This window comes from Desmodus rotundus, chromosome 9 (genome assembly GCF_022682495.2).
Source record: "Desmodus rotundus isolate HL8 chromosome 9, HLdesRot8A.1, whole genome shotgun sequence".
NCBI lineage: Eukaryota > Metazoa > Chordata > Mammalia > Chiroptera > Phyllostomidae > Desmodus > Desmodus rotundus.
Window position 1 is genome coordinate 660,187 of NC_071395.1, and position 18,073 is coordinate 678,259.

Consider the following 18,073-nt stretch of genomic DNA (forward strand, 5'->3'; position numbering starts at 1 on the left):
TTTTGTTTGGTGTTCAGTATGGGCTGTGTTACCTTTCCCATTTTAAATGGAGCAGTGATGATACAGTAACCAAGTTCACCCACCAGATTAAAATCTGAGGATAGCAGGCGATTGTCAGGTCAGCCCTGGGGGCCTCGGGAACGACACTGTTCCTGCTGTCAACAGAGAGCCGCAGCTGCTTCCCAGCAGGATGTGCAAAGGTCGGGCCACACGTCTGCACTAACGGGCTCACGGTCTGGGGGACTCTCACGCCCAACACGTTTTTCTGACTCCCACCCCTGTGGACACAGCCTGGTCTTGTCCGCGGCACTCGCTAGCTCGTTTACTGTTCGTTCTGCCCCATGATCTGTGAGGGGTGTCCACACGTTTAATTTGTCATGACCACGACTTGGCCGTGTATCCATTTTACAGACGGGGGATCTGACGCAGGGTGAGTTCAGGCTCAAATTCCTGTTTGGGGGGCAGAGGGGAAGGGCACACAGGGACAGCTCAAGGACACAGCAGCGGCAGCTGGGGTGGTGGTTCCGTGCTCGGCAAACCCAACACCTTCCTTGCACACAGAGAGGACGGGAACTGAGGGTGTGGGACCAGAGGCACTGCAGGGGCCCAGGGGCTGCACACATCCAGTGGCCAGAGGGGAACCTGAGGGGAGGGGGCTCCGGACAGTGCCAGAGCCTGAGGGGCAGGTGCAGGCGGGAGAGAGGACCCTGGGGACAGCAGTGGGCCCCAGGGTCTCAGGTCAGACACGGTGCCGCCGTGGGGCCTGCTCAGGGGAACACAGGCCACCGGTTACCGTGCTCTTGTGCCTGCCGTGAACTCCCAGACAGCTGAGGAAATGGCGAGCACAGCCCAAATGAGGCAGCACCTGTGCTGAACTTGAGAACACTGTGCTCAGTGATAGCTGGGCAGGCCCCAGATGCGCGTGGTTTGGAGAACACACAAGTTCACGGAGATGGGGTATCTGATGGGTGCCAGGGTCGGGGGAGAGGGACAGGTAGAAGTGGGTGTTCGATGGGCTCTGTGTTCTGTGTGGGCCAGCGGTGATGGCGGCCCTGCGTGGTGAATGTACTTCAATGTGGTCAACGTGGTAAGTTTTATGTTATGTGTTATTTCACCAAAAGTAGTAAAAAGGACAAGGAGAAAGATGGACGAGGAATCGGAAGAAGCAGGCTGAGGGGGAAAGGGAATCTCAGGGGCATGGGCCAGTCGTGGGGAGGAGGCGCCATCACGGAACAAGGCTTAGAGCCACAGTGCTGGGGCCTTCATGAGAGTGTAAACAGCAAATGGAAAAGATGGCCCTCAGGTGGCCCCAGCTTTCTCCGTGGGGGCATTCCTCCTAGAGCCAGGCATGACGTGAACACAGGACTCTGAGGGGATGGGGCCAGGCCATGCTACAGGCTCAGCGCAGCTGCCAAGCTCATGGAGCCCCCAAGCTGGTGACGTCCCCTGGGGCCACGTTCTGTGGCCCCAACAAGGTCTGCAGCAGAACAGATTCCCAGGTGGTGGGGTGGGCCCCCTGGGTGACTGGAGAGGTTTTGGAAGAGTGACGAAGTGAGGAAAACCTGGGTCGATTTTATTGAGAAGCGTTTCAGGAAGTGAGAGGAAGAGAAGAGGGATGGAGGGGCTTGGGGCTCCCCTGGTGAGGTGTCCCGGCAAGATGGCCCAGGCTCGCGCCCCTGACAGTGCTGGGACTTGGGGCACGGACTTCAGAAGACTGGACACGTGGATGCCTTTCCAACGAAGAAATTCATACACACACAGGTTTCATAGTTGGCAGCAAACACCGCATGGTCCTCAGCGCCCGCACCTCTTGCTCCGTCCTTTCCTGTCTCGAGTTGTCTCTTGTCTCACTCTCGTCCTTTTCCAAGAAGCATTTAACGGCGACTTTGATCCCACTGGGGGAGCAGGTGTTTTCGGCTGCTGCATATTGGCTTCAGGTGACTAACCTGGAACTGTTTTCTAGGTTCTGGCTGATAGACTGTCGACAAACCCAGGAATCTGTCGCCTTTGCCTCCCAAGTGTACCGAGAAATCATCTGTGTGCCCTACATGGCCAAGTTCGTGGTGTTTGCCAAGTCCCACGACCCCATCGAGGCCAGGCTGCGGTGCTTCTGCATGACCGACGACAAGGTAGACAAGACGCTGGAGCAGCAGGAGAACTTCGCCGAGGTGGCCAGGAGCCGGGACGTGGAGGTATGTGTTCCAAACAAGGTGTGCTGGTCGGACTAAATATGCCAGTTTGGGGGGTAACGTGATGCGATGTTGGAAAAGGGACGTCCACGTGCCAGGCCACCACACCCTGCAGGCCCATGAGGAGTGGAAGGGGGGCGTGAGGGTGCGCTTCGTCGCTGGTGAGACGAGACATCCGCAGTTCGGAGAGGGCTGTGTGTGCAGGTCTGACATTCCAGGTGGCACCTCCAGCTCTTCATGTGGATAACCAGCAGTAAACGCAGCTGCTGTCTCTGTGTCCTTGCTCTGTCTCCCCAGGTGCTGGAAGGGAAGCCCATCTACGTGGACTGTTTCGGCAACCTCGTGCCGCTGACCAAGAGCGGCCAGCATCACATATTCAGCTTCTTTGCCTTTAAAGAGAACAGGCTTCCCCTCTTTGTCAAGGTAACACCTACGTGGCGTTTTCCGGCACATTTGTTTTAAGACCAAGCGAGGATTCCGTTTCCTTTTAGAAGGAGAGAATTCTCATTTTCAGTCATTTCCGGTGCTTATTTAAACCCTGTCTATAGAATTGCAAAGTTCTGGAAAACCAACCCTTTTATTTCTGAGAGTCAAACTCCACTGCAGGCTTTATTTTTATAGGCTGTGTTTAAGGACAAACAGCCGATTCATTAATTAGAAAAGCAGGCTTTTTCCAGTTTTACAGGAAATCTCTCTCTTTTTTAAGTGTTACTTCTTTTAAACATTTGTGCTTAAGTTTTCAAAATGTGTGAATTTCACAAAACAGGAGACCAAAAGAGTTCTAAGTGACAGTTTTTTGTGACAAAAGCTCTCAAAAAGCCTAGGAGCCCACGTCACCAGTGAGAGCTTATCCCCAGCACAGCTACAGATGGACATACTTCCACAAAGTCACTCGACAAACATTCTCAGAGGCACTTCAGTGCCCTGTGAGTGTGTTATTCCAGATGAGGGGTTTGGCCGCAGTAAATTCAAGTTTCATTCTGGAATTTGACCCTCCAGGTCTCAGGAGGGTCAACACTGGAATCGAGAGGTTCGTGGAACGGAAAGGAAGGGTTAATCATCCTCTTCCCTATTTCTCTAACCACTCATCTCCCACTGCTCACCCACGCGTCCCTTGTCTGGGGCTGATGCACAGTCCTCCCCAGACAGGGACTGGGCTCCGTCTGCCTTCCCTGGTCCTGCTTTGCATGGCTGGCCGAATCCCCAGCAGTGTGTTGCCAGTGACCCCGTTATCGCTCGACCCTCACGAGTCCCCCAGGCCTGTGTCTGTAGCCTGTTTAGTGTTTTGGGTCTACTACTACGTTTTCCCAAGATCTCTCCTGAGCCTCTCATTGTGCCATTTCTGGCTTGAGGGTTGTGCCTGACTGAAGCTGGGTTCTTACCGACCACCACACAGCAGGAACTGCTGAGGGGCCGTGGAGCCATTTAACACAGACAGCTGTCTAATGAAACTAATGTTCGATGTTGTTGATGTCGAAAGTCACTTACACACAAAAAGGGGTACGAGTGGCCAGTAAGCACAGGAACAGATGCTCCGCAGCTTAGGGAAAGCCAAGCGCAAAGGCCGCAATGTGGTGCCACTCCACACCCATTAGAATGGTTACTGTCAAAGAGAGAAAAATCAGAAACTAGCAAATGTTGCTAGAGGGGCGGGGAAACTGGTGGGGCATAAAATGGTGCAGCCCCGTGGGCAATGGGAAGGTGAGTCCTCAAAAAGTCAAGGGTCCGTGGCCACAGGATCCAGTAACTGCACTTCTAGGCATACCTATGCCCCCAGGAGCTGAGAGCAGGACCCAGTGACCCTGGCACCCGTGCTGGTGAAGGCACCATTCACCAGAATGTGGACAATCTCAGGCATCCATTTGCAGAGGGATGCATAGGTAAGACGTGGCCCATCCACTGGATGGAGTGTCACCGGGCCTGGAAAAAGCAACGACATCCTGACCGTGCTGTGGCATTGGTGGTCTCACAGACGTGGGCTGAGTGACATTAGCCAGGCACAGAAGGGCAGGTCCTGCCCAGTCTCTCCATCTGGGGCACCGAGAGGAGATAGGGTAGAACTGAGGTCCCTGGGGTCCGGGGCCGATGGGACGGGGCAGCAGCCGGGTAGTGGGGGCAGAGATTCTGTCCGGGATGATGAGAACGTGTGCCCAGCAGGGGTGATGATGGCACAGCTTCGTGAGTGTGCGTCACGCCGCCAGGTTGTGCACTGACCGTGTCAGTATGAAAATGGAAACAGTAAATGTTGTTCTGTAGTTCACCACCATTTTTTTAAAAAGCTGAATGACTTTTTTTAAAGGTTGTTTTAAATGGTAATAGAACAAAGAGAAAGGGCAGCTGCTAACCCTGACTCAGATCCTCAAATGCCCTGTTTCCCCCGATGCTTTGGAGCATCATCTACGTAAAAGTGGTCGCACGCGTCCCGTGTGGGTGACACGCCTGTGCTTCTCTCTCTCAAGGTACGAGACACGACCCAGGAGCCTTGTGGACGACTGTCGTTTATGAAGGAGCCGAAATCAACCAGAGGCCTGGTGCATCAGGCGATCTGCAACTTAAACATCACCCTGCCCGCTTACATGAAGGTACCGCGACGTCTGCGCCGCGCGCTTGGGCGGCGCGGGGCTCGCCTTCAGGTCCCTGGAAATGGGGCAGCAGAGACGCGATGCAAACGCACGGCAGAGTCACTTTTGATTCCTTGTCAAGTCTGTGGCTCTCCGTTGAAGCGAGGAAAAAGTAGCTTTGCCTTTTCTCACATCGAACTCGTTTTGACGGAGAAATTTCTATAGATACATATTGGATATGGAAGACAGAAAATTTGAAGTTAAGATTTTTGGGGGACTAATTTTTTAAAAACCAATAAGTGATGGTGTCTTCCTGACAGCTTTTGCGTGCCCTCCGGGGGCCACACTCAGGCACCCCGACAAGCGGCCAGCGGGGGGTGGGGATGGGGTCTGAGTCTCACACACAGAGCAACTTCACGGTAGTCTGTCTTGTTGCTGAAGTGATTACCTGTTCATCTTATCACCTCTCATATTTTAGGAGTAAATTAATCTTTCAACTATTTTAACATGATTCATATACAAAATACTCCCAGTTCCAAGGAGCGGATTTGAAACATTGTTGTAAACAACAAAACGCATTACTTCCTGACCCAGGTCCAACTGTAGGCACTGCTTCCTACGCAGACCCCTCCCCACTGCAGAATTACTCTGTAATTCCTCTTGATTGGGCAGAAATAGTCTCAACTGCTCTATCAAACCAAGGAGGACAACTGAGTGAATTCAGTGCTGGGGATAACATTTTATTTAAAAATATTTTAACCAGTATCCCTTCCCAATGGGAGCCCCACCCGGCAATGCCCAGGAGGTGGCGGCCGCACGCCCAGGTGTCTGAGAGGCGGTGCAGATGCAGGTGGCAGGGAGGACCTGGGGGGATGTATTTGAAACCCTAAATGTGGACCCCACAAGACAGAGCACTTCCTTACTGCTCTCGCCTGCCAGGCTGTGTTTCCTAATTACTCCTGTACGTAGAGATGAGTCATGTAGAGAACGGCTCATAGCATCCTGTGCGACTGTGAGTCCTCATTTGACAAAAGCAAGCGAATTTTGTGTCTCTGTGAAGGAAATGAGCTCTGGCTCTGCCCTCAGTGAGCCCTCAGTGTGCTGCTGGGACAGACCAGACACAGTCACTGGTGCTGAGATGGGCTAGTAACCCAGCACACAAAGGAAGGTGCCCGACGCCGCATGCCTCGGCTGCACCTTAGTGTTCGCTGGCTCTTTGTTGCAACAGAACCCCACACGGTGCCTGCGTGTCCGGACAATACTCGCCACACGCTTGTTCGTGGCCTTGGCATTCCCTGCCAACATCATCACCATGTTGTCGGCAGATGTGCGTCCTCCCAGCCACTCAGTGTCCAGCTTTGAGGCTGGTGGTCGAGCATCTGGAATCAGTGTGTTTGTGGTCTGGGTTCTTTTGTCTCTTGGATCTCCAGACTTTGGCATTTAGTTAATTTGTATGCCCCTCCCCTGTGAACTGTGAGAAAAATGAGGGCCCCCGGACAAGGAGCTGCCTGTCGAGGCTGGTGGGTGGGGTCCTAACCTTTCCTCCTAAACTCTCTGCTCTTCCTGCTCTTTTCCATCCCACGCGGCGTCTGGGCGGCCAGGAGTCAGAGTCAGACCAAGAACAGGAGGAAGAGGTAATTGTGTGACCTTGTCGCTTGGGGCGGCTGTGTTCTTGCTAGAGCCGTGGGGACTGCGTGCTTGCAGGCTCAGCAGCAGCTCTGGGCCCTGTGGGAGGACAGGCATGTCCCTGCGACTCACCTCGCTGTCTCTCTGCAATAGCGGTTGGTTCTTCTCTGCCAACTACTGACAGCCAAACCATTGGCCTGTGGTTCTCAAAGGTCAGTCTGCAGATGCCAGGCGGGTCCTAGCCCCTGTCACCGTGGCCTGGAGACATTGTCCGCCTTCTGACTCTCACGTCCGCACCAGCCACAGAGGTGGCTCCCAGAGCCGCGGGCACTGGGTGCACCTGTAAACTTGGGCTCAGCCTTTCCTCAGCTTTGTTTTTGCCACACATGTTTATTTGTGTGCAACAGACAGAGACAAAAGTTCTTCAGGCTCCTCGTTGATTTTTAGGAGTCAATGGGGTCCTAAGACTGGGAAGTTTGAGAACCACGGAGACCAACGACCATGGAGCATGTCAGTCTGTGACAGCGCCGCTGTGGGAGGGGGGGGCGCCAGCTCCGGGTCCGGCAGGCTCCCTCCCACAGCTCGGCCCGCGGCGCAGGCAGTGCTTTCCTTCTGGCCCAGGCGAAGGACGTGCGTCTCAGGGGTCACCTGGACCACGTGCTCATTGCAGTGACAGTTGCTTCTCTAGTTCAAGCCAGTCTGTGTTTGTTTCCCTTGTAAACATCGGAAAACGCCTAGATGCTATGGAGGACATGAAAGAAATCAGTGGCAAATCCTTACACTTACCGGTCAGCCATCAGTCCCTGTTTCTAGGATAGTCAAGTGCAGTTGTTATTAGTTGCACATGAATGTTTTCAAGTACTATTTGTAAGTTTTATTTTTAATGTTATCCTGATGGATGTGAAGTGCAGAACTACAAAGAAAAGTGTGAAAACACCCTTGTACCCACCTGCTTGAAATGGAAGGTCCCATCAGTCCAGAGAGGTCCCGAGCCTACTCTTTGCACAGACACCCCGGCTGTCGAGCAGGACGCGAGGGTTCTTATGGTGGCGCTGTCCTGCTGTGTGTCACCAGACACATATGTGCCGGCGATAAGACTGGCCACCCTCCCTTCGATGTCCATCATTCTGTCTCACACCCTGTTTCCTTCCTGCACCCGTGACTCGGTCACCAGAGCGGTGGGAACTCGGTCTCTGCCCCTTCCCCATGGGCAATGCAGTGATAAAGACAACTTAGCTGCGTCCAAACGAGCCTTTCCCGTGAGATTTAGGGTGTCTGTTGAACCGTTTCGGGAACTATTTGGGGTGATAAGTGCAGTCTGTACTCTTTTCAGGAGTTGTGCTCTGGCTTGTAATTAGTAACGACATTCTCTCTGTAGAGCGTACTGCCCTGGCATGCTGTTTGTTCTCAACAAAGCTGACACTGTTTCATACTTGTCTCCCTCTCCCCTGGGCCTTTTCCCTAACAAACATGCATTTCTAACGTCAGACACACCCTGGGTCCCGTCTTCCCAGGACTAACATGGTAGAAAAGCCTTCCACCTGTAGTGTCTAGAAGGAGATTTGTTTTCTCAAAGTTTGGGGAAGAATGAAGGAGGCTGGCAGGGACAAGTGTAGTGGAGCCCCTGGCCCCCACACTTGGTGTCCCCATGTGTCGGGTCATGACTGGGGGCCCCCTGAGCACAATGGGGCCAGGAGACAAGACACTGTTGTAACCATTCAATTTATGTATGTTTTCTTTCAGGTCGATATGACATCAGAAAAAAGTAAGATTTTCAACAAAATTAACCTTGTTTGAAAGCTGGCTACAGTAAAGACAAGCATGAATTAAGATGCAAGCTAGTTGCCTTTACTAACCACGATCATAATTACACGTTTATATTCTTATTAACCATTAACATAGATTCAGAAAAGCAGCTTGGCCCATCCCGTGACAGATGGGCTAACGCGGCCTTGTTAGCAGTGAAACGCAATGACTGTCCCTCTGAGCACTCACTTTCCGGACACCCCCTCACCCTGCTCCTGCTCCGCTTGTCAGAAACCTGCTGACTGGTTCTGTCTGTCTGTGAGCATAACATCATCCTCTTGTTTCTGTAGAGCTGACATGACAGTATCACTGTTTACATCCACCCGTCATTTCTGTGGGCTGCACCTGCAAAGGCGATACTGTCCCCGCCACCCAGCGTGACCCGACTCTCCCTGACTCTTACTGTGCTGAAGTGGCTTTGGCAGGGCTGAGGTGGAATGGGCTTTCGTGAAAACCTTCTGGAAAAATAAGAGCCATGAATTCAAACACTGAAGCCTCCTCAATGAAATGATTAATTATAATTTTAAATAATGGTGCAAATCCCAGAGTAACTTGTCACAGAGAGAGGTGATTCCCGGACCTTCCTGGAGGCCTGTCTCACCCACTAACGTTTTCATGGGTTGGTCTGTTTCTGGTGACTTGGCTTCTTGTATGGAAGACCCTGAATTTTTCAGGGATTTTTTTTTCTTTTATGCCCCAAATGCTTTAGGAAAAAAAATCTAATTGTTAATGTTTTTTCATCTTTTAAAAAGATTTTGTTTTATTTTTAGAGAGAGGGGAAGGGAGGAAGCGAGAGAAACATCAATGTGTGGTTGCCTCTCACATGCCCCCTACTGGGGACCTGCCCCTCAACCTGTGCAGGTGCCCTGACTGGGAATCAAACCAGCAGCCCTTTGGTTCACAGGCTGGCACTCAATCCACAGAGCTGTACCAGCCAGGGCTGGTTTTTCATTTAAAAATGTATTTACATTCCCTGTATTTCTGGGTGGAGAGCCATGCTCATATGGTTGTCTGTCCCGCCCAGTGCTCTGAGGGCTATTTTAAGTCTTTGCACAGTATGTTTTATTCCTAAGTTACAGAAACGCTCTTCACTGAGAGTCTCCTCACCCTTACGTGAAAGCATTATTCCGAGCTGGGACATTTGAAGTCCTGGATGTTTTCATTGGTTTACATTTGAACAAATCTGCATTGACACAATTAATATGTTTTTACAAACGCATATTCACAGAAGATATCCCCTCAACAAATACTGACTCTGTCAAGAGAAGGCACTTGTGTTTGTTGTAAAGCTGGTCTGTTATCACTGCCTGCGTCCGTTCTCTCTCCTGAGGAGATTCCGCTTTGTTCTCCCACTTTCTTGTGCAGAACAACTGTGTGGATTTGAACAGCCTGTTTCTTTCTTCCTTGGATACAGGCTCGGGATTAAACATCAATGCATGTGGCTCAGTTATTAGAAAAACCTACCCTGTTGCTATAACACCTGAACCCTCCTGGGTCTTCCTGGGTGTTGTGTTTTAAAATTTCAAATATAGACTCATGTTTGGTTTTCTTTTAGTTTAAAGACAATTATTAAATAACTTCCATCTGGGTGTAAAACAATGTCCAGAGAAGGCGCTGTTGGAGGGTCCATCCCTGGTCGGATCTGCTCCCTCCGCTGGCAGCGCAGCACCCCCACCGCCATGCCCAGACACCCTGGATGCCCTGCATTCCGAGTTGGATGCGTGGGCTCGAGGGCAGAGTTGATGCTTCACCACAGTAACGTGCACCTGTTGTCCATCCCTCCCACCCTCCCACCTGCATCCCAGCAAGCCCCACCCCCGTTTTGCCTGCTTTGCTTTGCATGGAAATAACTTGGCTTACACACCTGTGCGTGTGTCTGTGTGACTGTCTCCGACCCAGTTGCCATGCATCACACTCTAACCTTGGACTCACCTACACGTTTCATCATCACCATCCTTTCTGTTGTTGCTCCCTTTCCTTTCTTTGCCTCCTTGGTCTGCCCAGTAAGTGTCCCAGCAAGGAGGTGGCTCCAAGGGCTGGGCCTCTCGGCACCAGGCCGTGTGCCTCACTGTCGGTGGGAGTTCCCTTAGATGAAACACCAGTTTGCAGCGATTCAGGCACTCGGGATAGAGTCTCCTGTGGGGCCCGGATTCCCACATGATTAAAAGTGCACGTGTGCCATGAGCAGTTGTCCTGAGTCGGCTACTTACTGGCTTTCTCCCCGAGGAAAGGAGCGTCCCGCAGTTCGCTCCCCCTTCCGCTGCCCGTGTTTGTTTTCCTTTCCACATTGACCTGTGACGTCTGAGCAATCTTGAGATGCCTCCGTAGAAGTCACTGTGCCCGTCTCTGTGTCGACGTGTGGCGTCGTGCGTGTCGGCAGTCCGTCACTGCGTGGTCGTGTGTGTGGATGTGCTGCGCGTGGGAACGTGAAGCCAGTTATTTCCTGCTCGTTCTCCTTTTCGGTTTGTCCGTTAGCCTCGCTTTGCTTTGTGTCCCGAGACCCCGTGGCTCCACCCTCCCAGCCATGTGTTGTCCCTCCCACCACGACAGGAAGAGACATTGTGTCCTTGGGTCCTGTTTACATTTGCCAACATCTTTTTTGGTTTCCATTTTACTTTCAATGTCCTCCATTCCCATCAAAGACGATGAGACAGAGTCGACAGAAACGTCTGTCCTGAAAAGCCACCTGGTCACGGAGGCCCCGGCCCTGGCCAGCCCGGACTTACTCTCGGAGGTCTCTGAGATGAAGCAGGACCTGATCAAGGTGACGGCGCTCCTGGCCACGGGCGCAGCCAGCAGGGCAGGTGCCCTCGGGGAGAAGGCACTGGCCGGGGCCTTGGAGGAGGAGCCGGGGGAGCCCTTTGAGATCGTGGGGAGAGTGAAGGAGGACTTGGAGAAGGTGAACGAGATCCTGAGGGGCGGGGCCTGCTCAGGGGGCATTGGCCGTGGGCCAGGGTCCCAGACTGAGGGGCAGCTAGCGGACGAGGAGTGGGTGCTCCTCAGTGACGAGGAGGTAGCAGAGGCCAAGCAGAGGGCCCCCCTGGAGGTCCCTGAGGTCCCCTGTGTAGAAATCAGGCTAGAGAAGGAGACCTCAGCACAGGGACAGAGGGACACGACAGGGCTGGTCACCTACCTCACGGAGGATCTGAACTCCTACCCGGTGGCTCCTGGAGGGGCCCCGCGGCCAACACCCCCCATGGCCGGGGACAGACACTCTGGAAGTGAAGCGAAGGACACTCCCTCAGACAAGACACAGAGAACACAGACCCAGCAGCAGCCAGGCCTGGGGGTAAAGAAGCCAGTGCGGCGGAAATTAAAGGACAAGCAGAACCAGAAAGAGGAGAGTTTACAAGCCAGTACGGGGAAAAGCGAGATTAAACAGGGTAGCTCTGAAGAGTCCTTAGAAGGAGACCTGGGCTTGGCCCCTGAGCCTCTGCCCAGGGGCAAGGCCACGTCCCCTGTGATCGAGGAGACCCCCATTGGGCCCATCAAGGACAAAGTGAAGGCCCTGCAGAAGCGAGTGGAAGATGAGCAGAAGGGTCGAAGCAAGTTGCCTGTCAGACTCAAAGGCAAGGAGGAAGTGCCCCGGAGGGCAGGACCCCGGCCACAGCCGGCTGTGTCCCCCCCTCAAAGGCCAGACCGGCGGACACCTGTGTCCCCTTCCTCCAAAGCGGACAGACACTCTTCCCTCACCTCCTCAGCCAAGTCCGAGCGGCATCCTCCAGCGTCACCACCAAGTAAGACCGAGAAACACTCGCCTGTGTCTCCCTCAGCAAAAACTGAGAGACACTCGCTCGGGTCCTCGTCAGGTAAAACCGAGAGACACTCGCCTGTGTCACCTTCAGGTAAAACAGACAAACGGCCACCAGTGTCACCATCAGGAAAGTCAGAGAAACATCCCCCCGTATCACCTGGGAGGACAGACAAGCGCCCACCTGTGTTACCAGCTGCAAGGACGGAAAAGCACCCTCCTGGGTCGGCCTTCGGGAAGACTGAGAAGCGCCTTTCGGTGGCACCTTCTGGCAAGACAGACAAGGCCGCGCCAGTGTCCCCTACCTCGAAAACAGAGCGCATCGAGGAGACCATGTCCGTCCGGGAGCTGATGAAGGCCTTTCAGTCGGGCCAGGACCCATCTAAGCACAAGGCTGGGCTGTTTGAGCACAAAACCGCCAAAACGAAGCAGCCACAGGAAAAAGGCAAAGTTCGGGCAGAAAAAGAAAAGGGGCTGACAACAACCCAGAAAGAGACACAGAAAACAGAGAGTCAGACCATCCGACGAGGCCAGAGGTCCCCGGGAGTGGGGGCTGCAGAACCCAGAAGAGGGACCCGCGGTGCCTCGGGACTGAGGGAAGACACCACCAGAGGGAAGGAAACCCTCCCCACCAACAGGACACTGCCCCCCGTGGGCCCAGTGCCCGGGGAGGAGCTGGACGAGCGGGGAGACAGGGACCTCCAGATCAGCCCCGACCGCAGAACCTCCACCGACTTTTCTGAGGTCATTAAGCTGGAGCTGGAAGACAATGACAGGTACCAGCAGTTCCGCCGCCAGGAGGAGCCTGAAGAGGTGCCGCTGGTGCCGGAGCAGGTGCTCACCAGCCCCTTCCACACAGCCTTCCCACCAGAGCCCGGCAGTGGGCAGCCACTCCCAGTCTTGACCTTCCACCTGGATGGTAGCTGTGAAAATCTGGGGCAGGAAGGGGTGGCAGGGTCTCCCTGCGGCAGCCTGATGGAGGGTACCCCGCAGGTCAGCTCGGAAGAGAGCTACAAGCATGAGGGGTTGGCAGAGACCCCCGAGACAAGCCCAGAAAGCCTTTCCTACTCACCAAAGAAAAGTCAGGAGCAAATTGGGGAAACCAGTGAAAATGCCACCTTCAAAACAGACGTTCATCCGGGCAAAGTGCATCCCTCTACCACAGACTCTCCTGAGGGTGCTGAAGAGTCTGGTGTGGCTGCTGCAGAGGGCGCAGAGCCCCGGGACGGGTGTGTGAAGGAGGACACCCCGGACCCTTCCAGAGAGACAGGTCCCAAACCGGAGGGCGAAAGCCCAGGTCCCTGCACTGTTGCCTCAGTGAAGGAAGCACTCGCTGGGCTGACTGAGGACGTGCTCTGTGATGATGGTCCCCTTGCCCACGAGACACAGATAGAACCCAGGGCTCAGGGACCCACAAGCCCCAAGCCCTTGACCACCGAGGCCCCTGCAAGGACTGCCCAGTCCCAGGTATCCCCCCGAAGTCCCCAGGGGCTGGACCTGCCACTCTCTCGCTCTGACCCCGAGGTCCTCAGTCCTGGGGCTGATGAGTCGTTGGCGGTGAGCCACAGGGACTCCCTGGAGGCCAGCCCCGTGCTGGAAGACAACTCCTCACACAAAACCCCTGACTCCCTGGAGCCCAGCCCCCTGAGAGAGTCTCCCTGCCGTGACTCCCTGGAGAGCAGCCCCGTGGAGCCCAAGGCGAAGGCTGGCACGCTCCCGGGCCACGTCCCTCTCCCTATGGCTGGCACCAAGACCGACCTCTTCACAGAAATAGCCTCCGTGCGGTCCCGGCTGCTGCGAGACCCTGACGGCAGTGCCGAGGATGACAGTCTGGAGCAGACATCTCTGGTGGAGAGCTCCGGGAAGAGTCCCCTCTCCCCTGACACCCCCAGCTCTGAAGAAGTCAGCTATGAGGTCACACCCAAGGCCTCTGATGCCAGCACCCCCAAACCAGCTGTGATTCACGAGTGTGCCGAGGAGGAGGACTCAGAAAATGGGGAGAAAAAGAGGTTCACCCCCGAAGAGGAGATGTTCAAAATGGTGACCAAAATCAAAACCTTCGACGAACTTGAACAGGAAGCCAAGCAGAAAAGGGACTGCCGGAGAGAGACGAAGCCCGAAGAGTCATCTTCATCCTCTGACCTGGACGCCGACAGCTCGGCAGCTGCAGGTGAGCCACGTGCACAGGACGGAAGTGACATTGCTGCCCTGGTGACCTCAGACAGCAGAAAGGCGTCATCCTCCTCGGAGAGTGAGCCTGAGCTGACACAGCTGAGGACAGGAGCTGACCCAGGGCTGCTCCCAGAGCCAGTCATTCGGGTGCAGCCCCCGTCTCCACTCCCATCCAGCTTTGACTCAAACTCCAGTCCCGAAGAGGCACAATTCCAGCCGATTGCTTCCAAACAGTACACTTTCAAGATGAACGAAGACACTCAGGAAGAGTCCAGTAAATCAGAAGAAAAGGAACATGAATCTTGTTTGCCTGAAGATGGTCACACTGAGCCCACTGGAGCCCCAGACCTGCGGCACAATGATCTGAACAGAGATGCCGACCCACCAAACATCTGTGCTGGCCATGGGTGCACAGCAGGGAGTCCTAGCCACTCGGCCCTGCCTGTGTCCTCAGGTCCCTGTGGCCCCACCAGGGAGGAGCTCGTGGTCTGTGAGGATCCATCGTCTCCCCAGGACCCCGGTGAGGACTCAAGAGGAGGAAAGGTAGGGGTTTCTCGAAAGGGATCACCACAAGCAAGTGGCCCCGATGAGGGCTCTTCACCTTTGCCCTCTTTGCCTGACTGTCCAGCATCTGAAAACGTTGTCTCTGCGCCTCCGGCAAAGACGGAGGGTGCAAAGACCAACTCCACTTCTGAGAGCTTCCAGAAGGACGTTCCCACGCTCGACTCCTCCCTGGCTGTTCAGACAGACAGACTGTCTGTGGGCGTTCCAGGCTGTGACTCCTCTGAGGCTGAGGAAGCCTGTGACCTTCAGGTCACAAGCCCATATGAAAATGTGCCTCCCCAGTCCTTCTTCTCTGGCGAAGACAGCAAAACGCAAGCAGGTGTGGAGCACTCAAGTTTTCATGCTTCTCACGTGTGCTCCGTGACCGTCACATCTTCTGTGGGCAGCGTGCCAGCAGCCTGTGCCTCTAGTGGAGCTGTTTCAAGCAAAGACTCCAATTTTGGGGACCAGGGCCTGGAGAGCACCTCAGGGGACACACTGTCCGACTGCGCCCCTGCCTCCTCGCAGCCCCGCCTGCCCCGCTCCACTGCCACCGACGCCAGTGAGCACATGAGCCAGGTTGTCATCACTGCCTCTGACTCGGATCCTGATTCCTGGAGTGAAATCCGCGAGGATGATGAAGCCTTTGAGGCCCGAGTGAAGGAGGAGGAGCAGAAGGTGTTCGGTTTGATGGCAGACAGACAGTCACAGGGCACCACTCCGGACACTACTCCTGCCCGGACCCCCACCGAGGAGGGGACCCCGACCAGCGAGCAGAACCCATTTCTCTTCCAGGAGGGCAAACTGTTCGAGATGACCCGAAGCGGGGCCATCGATATGACCAAAAGACCCTATGCAGATGAGGGTTTCCACTTTTTCCAGATTGGCCGAGAGTCCGGGGAGGAGGCCGTCCCCGATGCTGTGAGAGAGGGGGTTGCTGTGGCTGAGCCTCCACGGCCGCTGACCCCGGCCCCAGCCCTTTCAGGGTCCACCGACACAGATGAGGCAGACTTGCTCCCCGATGTCCTGAGAGAGGAAGGAGAGGGACCCCCTGCCTCAGATGGCGGCCTCTGCTCCCAGATAGGGACCCCAGCCTTCAAGGACTCATTGTCAGGGGAGGTAGATGCTTCTGCGGGCATCAAGGGCCCATCCCCTGGGCAGGGTGGCGATACACCTGCTGTGTCCAGTGTGAAGCCTCTGACTGGCCCCACCTGCCTGGAACCCACTGTCCAGGCTGCGTTGGACTTTTCCACGGTCACCAGGTCTGTGTATGCGGATCGGGAGGACGATTCTCCTGACTCCTCCCCAGAGGAGCAGAAGTCAGTCATTGAGATCCCCACCGCAGCCGCCGAGAGTGCGCCTTCTCCCGAAAACAAGTCCAGGATCCCCGTCAGAACTTCGGCCCCAGCCCAGGGGGAGAAGGCCCTGCCCGAGGGCCTGCCCAGCCCAGATGAGGACAGGGCTGACCCAGAGACTAGGCCCAAGTCTAAAATCCCTGTGAAAGCGCCCCACCAAGGGCTTGGGCAGCAGCCCCAGCCCCAGGGCCCATCCCTGCCCAAGACAGTGGCCCTTTGGGGACAGGATGTGCCAGGCAGGACAGCAGATGACAGGGGCAGATCTGAGTCTGGTGCCAGTGCAGGGAGAGCCAAAAGCTATGCTGAGACGGAAACGGGGGGTGGGGGGCTGGCAGAGGAGCCCGAGCTGCAGTCAGAGGGTGAGGCCACGAGCCCCAGGCTGCTCGCCACCCGTCTACTGGCGCAGGGGAGGGGGCCCCCCCGGGAGAGCAAGGAGCAGTTCTTGGACCTGTACAGGAACTCCCTTGAGTTCTTCGAGGAGATTAGTGATGAGGCAGCCAAGCTAGTGGACAGGTTGGCACAGGCAGAGAGGGAGCAGGAGGCAGTTTCCGATGACGAGAGCAGTAGCGCCCTGGACGTGTCCGTGATCGAAAACCTGCCGCCTGCCGAGACCGAGCCCCCGGTCCCTGAGGACGTCTTTGACACCAGGCCCGTTTGGGACGAGTCCATTGAGACTCTGATTGAACGCATCCCCGATGAGAACGGCCATGACCGTGCTGAAGGTACTGCCGCCAGGAACACCCTGTGCACGCATGTCCTGAGCCCGCGTAGCGTGTCCTTTGTCTGTTTTATTTGGTGGTTTGTGTCTCCTTTTCTTTATGCTTTGCGTAGTGGCTCCCGTGTTTGTGTCGGCCCTTTGTGTTCTGTGCTCTCTCTGTTCCCTCCTGTCTGTGACAATAATCTCAAGATTGAGCAATGAGAATGCTTATGGAAATGCGATCCCAGCAGGCTGCGGCCCCGGCCTCCCCACGCTACATGCGAGGCCGCGCCTGCACGGAGTTTTGTTGTTCTGCCTCCAGCTCGGCACTTCTGCTTCCGCACAGGAGGATGTTGGGTTTTGCTTTATATTATGAGGATTTGATGCTTTTTCTTACTGTTGTGTCCTTGCCAATAATTCATACTTAACTTTGTAATCATTAGGAAGCCATATGCTCAAGAAGATTTCACAGATCTCGAAATCCCAATTTTGTGGATCTGTTTTTGATTCAGAAAGGTTGGATTTCGGATACCGTTGGTAAACACTTTGAGCAAACACAGATCAGGTAAAATGGGCTTTTCACCAATGCTGTCGGTGACCAGGGAAGGCGCCCCAAGGCCTTGCGGCAGACAACAAAACTCAGACTTTGCATGGTTGATGTCGCCGGGGAGGGGCCATGGCTCAGAGTTTTCAGCAAGGAAACCACGGGGCTTGGAGAAGCCGCTCTGAGCTTCCAATATCTCTCCAGTGAAGACTATTACTTTTAAATTTGCATTGTGAAAAACATCACAATGCCATGATCTAAACCGCTGCCCATCAATTAATGAGGGTTAAAACTAAATGGGAAATCGCAGTTTGTGGGAGCAACGTAAGAGCTTGCTTACGAGAGAGCAGACACAAGCTTGGCCCAAACAACAGATGTGTGTCATGATACAGCCTGCACTACAAACACAGACTCTACCTCCCTCCTCTGGGTCACCAGAGCCAGAGCCACTCTGAAAGCCCCAGGGTTGGCCCACCTGTCCAGAGTCTCAGTGTCCTTTGACCTGTGGATGGGAGGGGACCACTCTTGCCCATGGCGGGGAGGGGGTCCTCACTGATGACACCCCTTTGTCAGCCCGGCTGTGAGCCTCTGGTACCTGAGGAGGGGGGTGACAGCTGTTCACTGGTGGGCAGCATTCTCTCAGATAACCGGGCAGGTGGGTCCTCAGACGGCTGCCAGTCAGCTGCTTATGTAGTGTGTGCAGAGACTAGTCTTGATTGCAGAGATGCGGAAGCACCAGGGTTTCGTGGTTTCTGTTCAATCTATTCCCCATTCCACCCGGAAGTCAGGCGCACACACAGTTTAACCCGACATAACACGCAGCCGCTCT

The 18,073-nt window shown here is 54.8% G+C and overlaps 1 protein-coding gene across 45 annotated transcripts in view; it reads left to right on the forward strand.

Annotated features, from left to right (window-relative positions):
* ANK2 (ankyrin 2) overlaps positions 1 to 18,073 on the forward strand; it is a 248,677-nt gene that overhangs the window by 215,507 nt on the left and 15,097 nt on the right. For 21 of the 45 annotated variants that reach the window (XM_053911441.2, XM_053911442.2, XM_053911446.2 and 18 more), the window contains 5 exons: positions 1,964 to 2,192; positions 2,487 to 2,612; positions 4,649 to 4,771; positions 6,352 to 6,384; positions 8,120 to 8,141. In XM_053911441.2, coding sequence (XP_053767416.1) covers positions 1,964 to 2,192; positions 2,487 to 2,612; positions 4,649 to 4,771; positions 6,352 to 6,384; positions 8,120 to 8,141 — 533 coding nt within the window. Of the gene's footprint in view, positions 1 to 1,963; positions 2,193 to 2,486; positions 2,613 to 4,648; positions 4,772 to 6,351; positions 6,385 to 8,119; positions 8,142 to 10,824; positions 16,726 to 18,073 lie in introns of all 45 variants that reach the window. The other 24 variants (XM_053911419.1, XM_053911436.2, XM_053911438.2 and 21 more) reach the window with 3 other exon arrangements.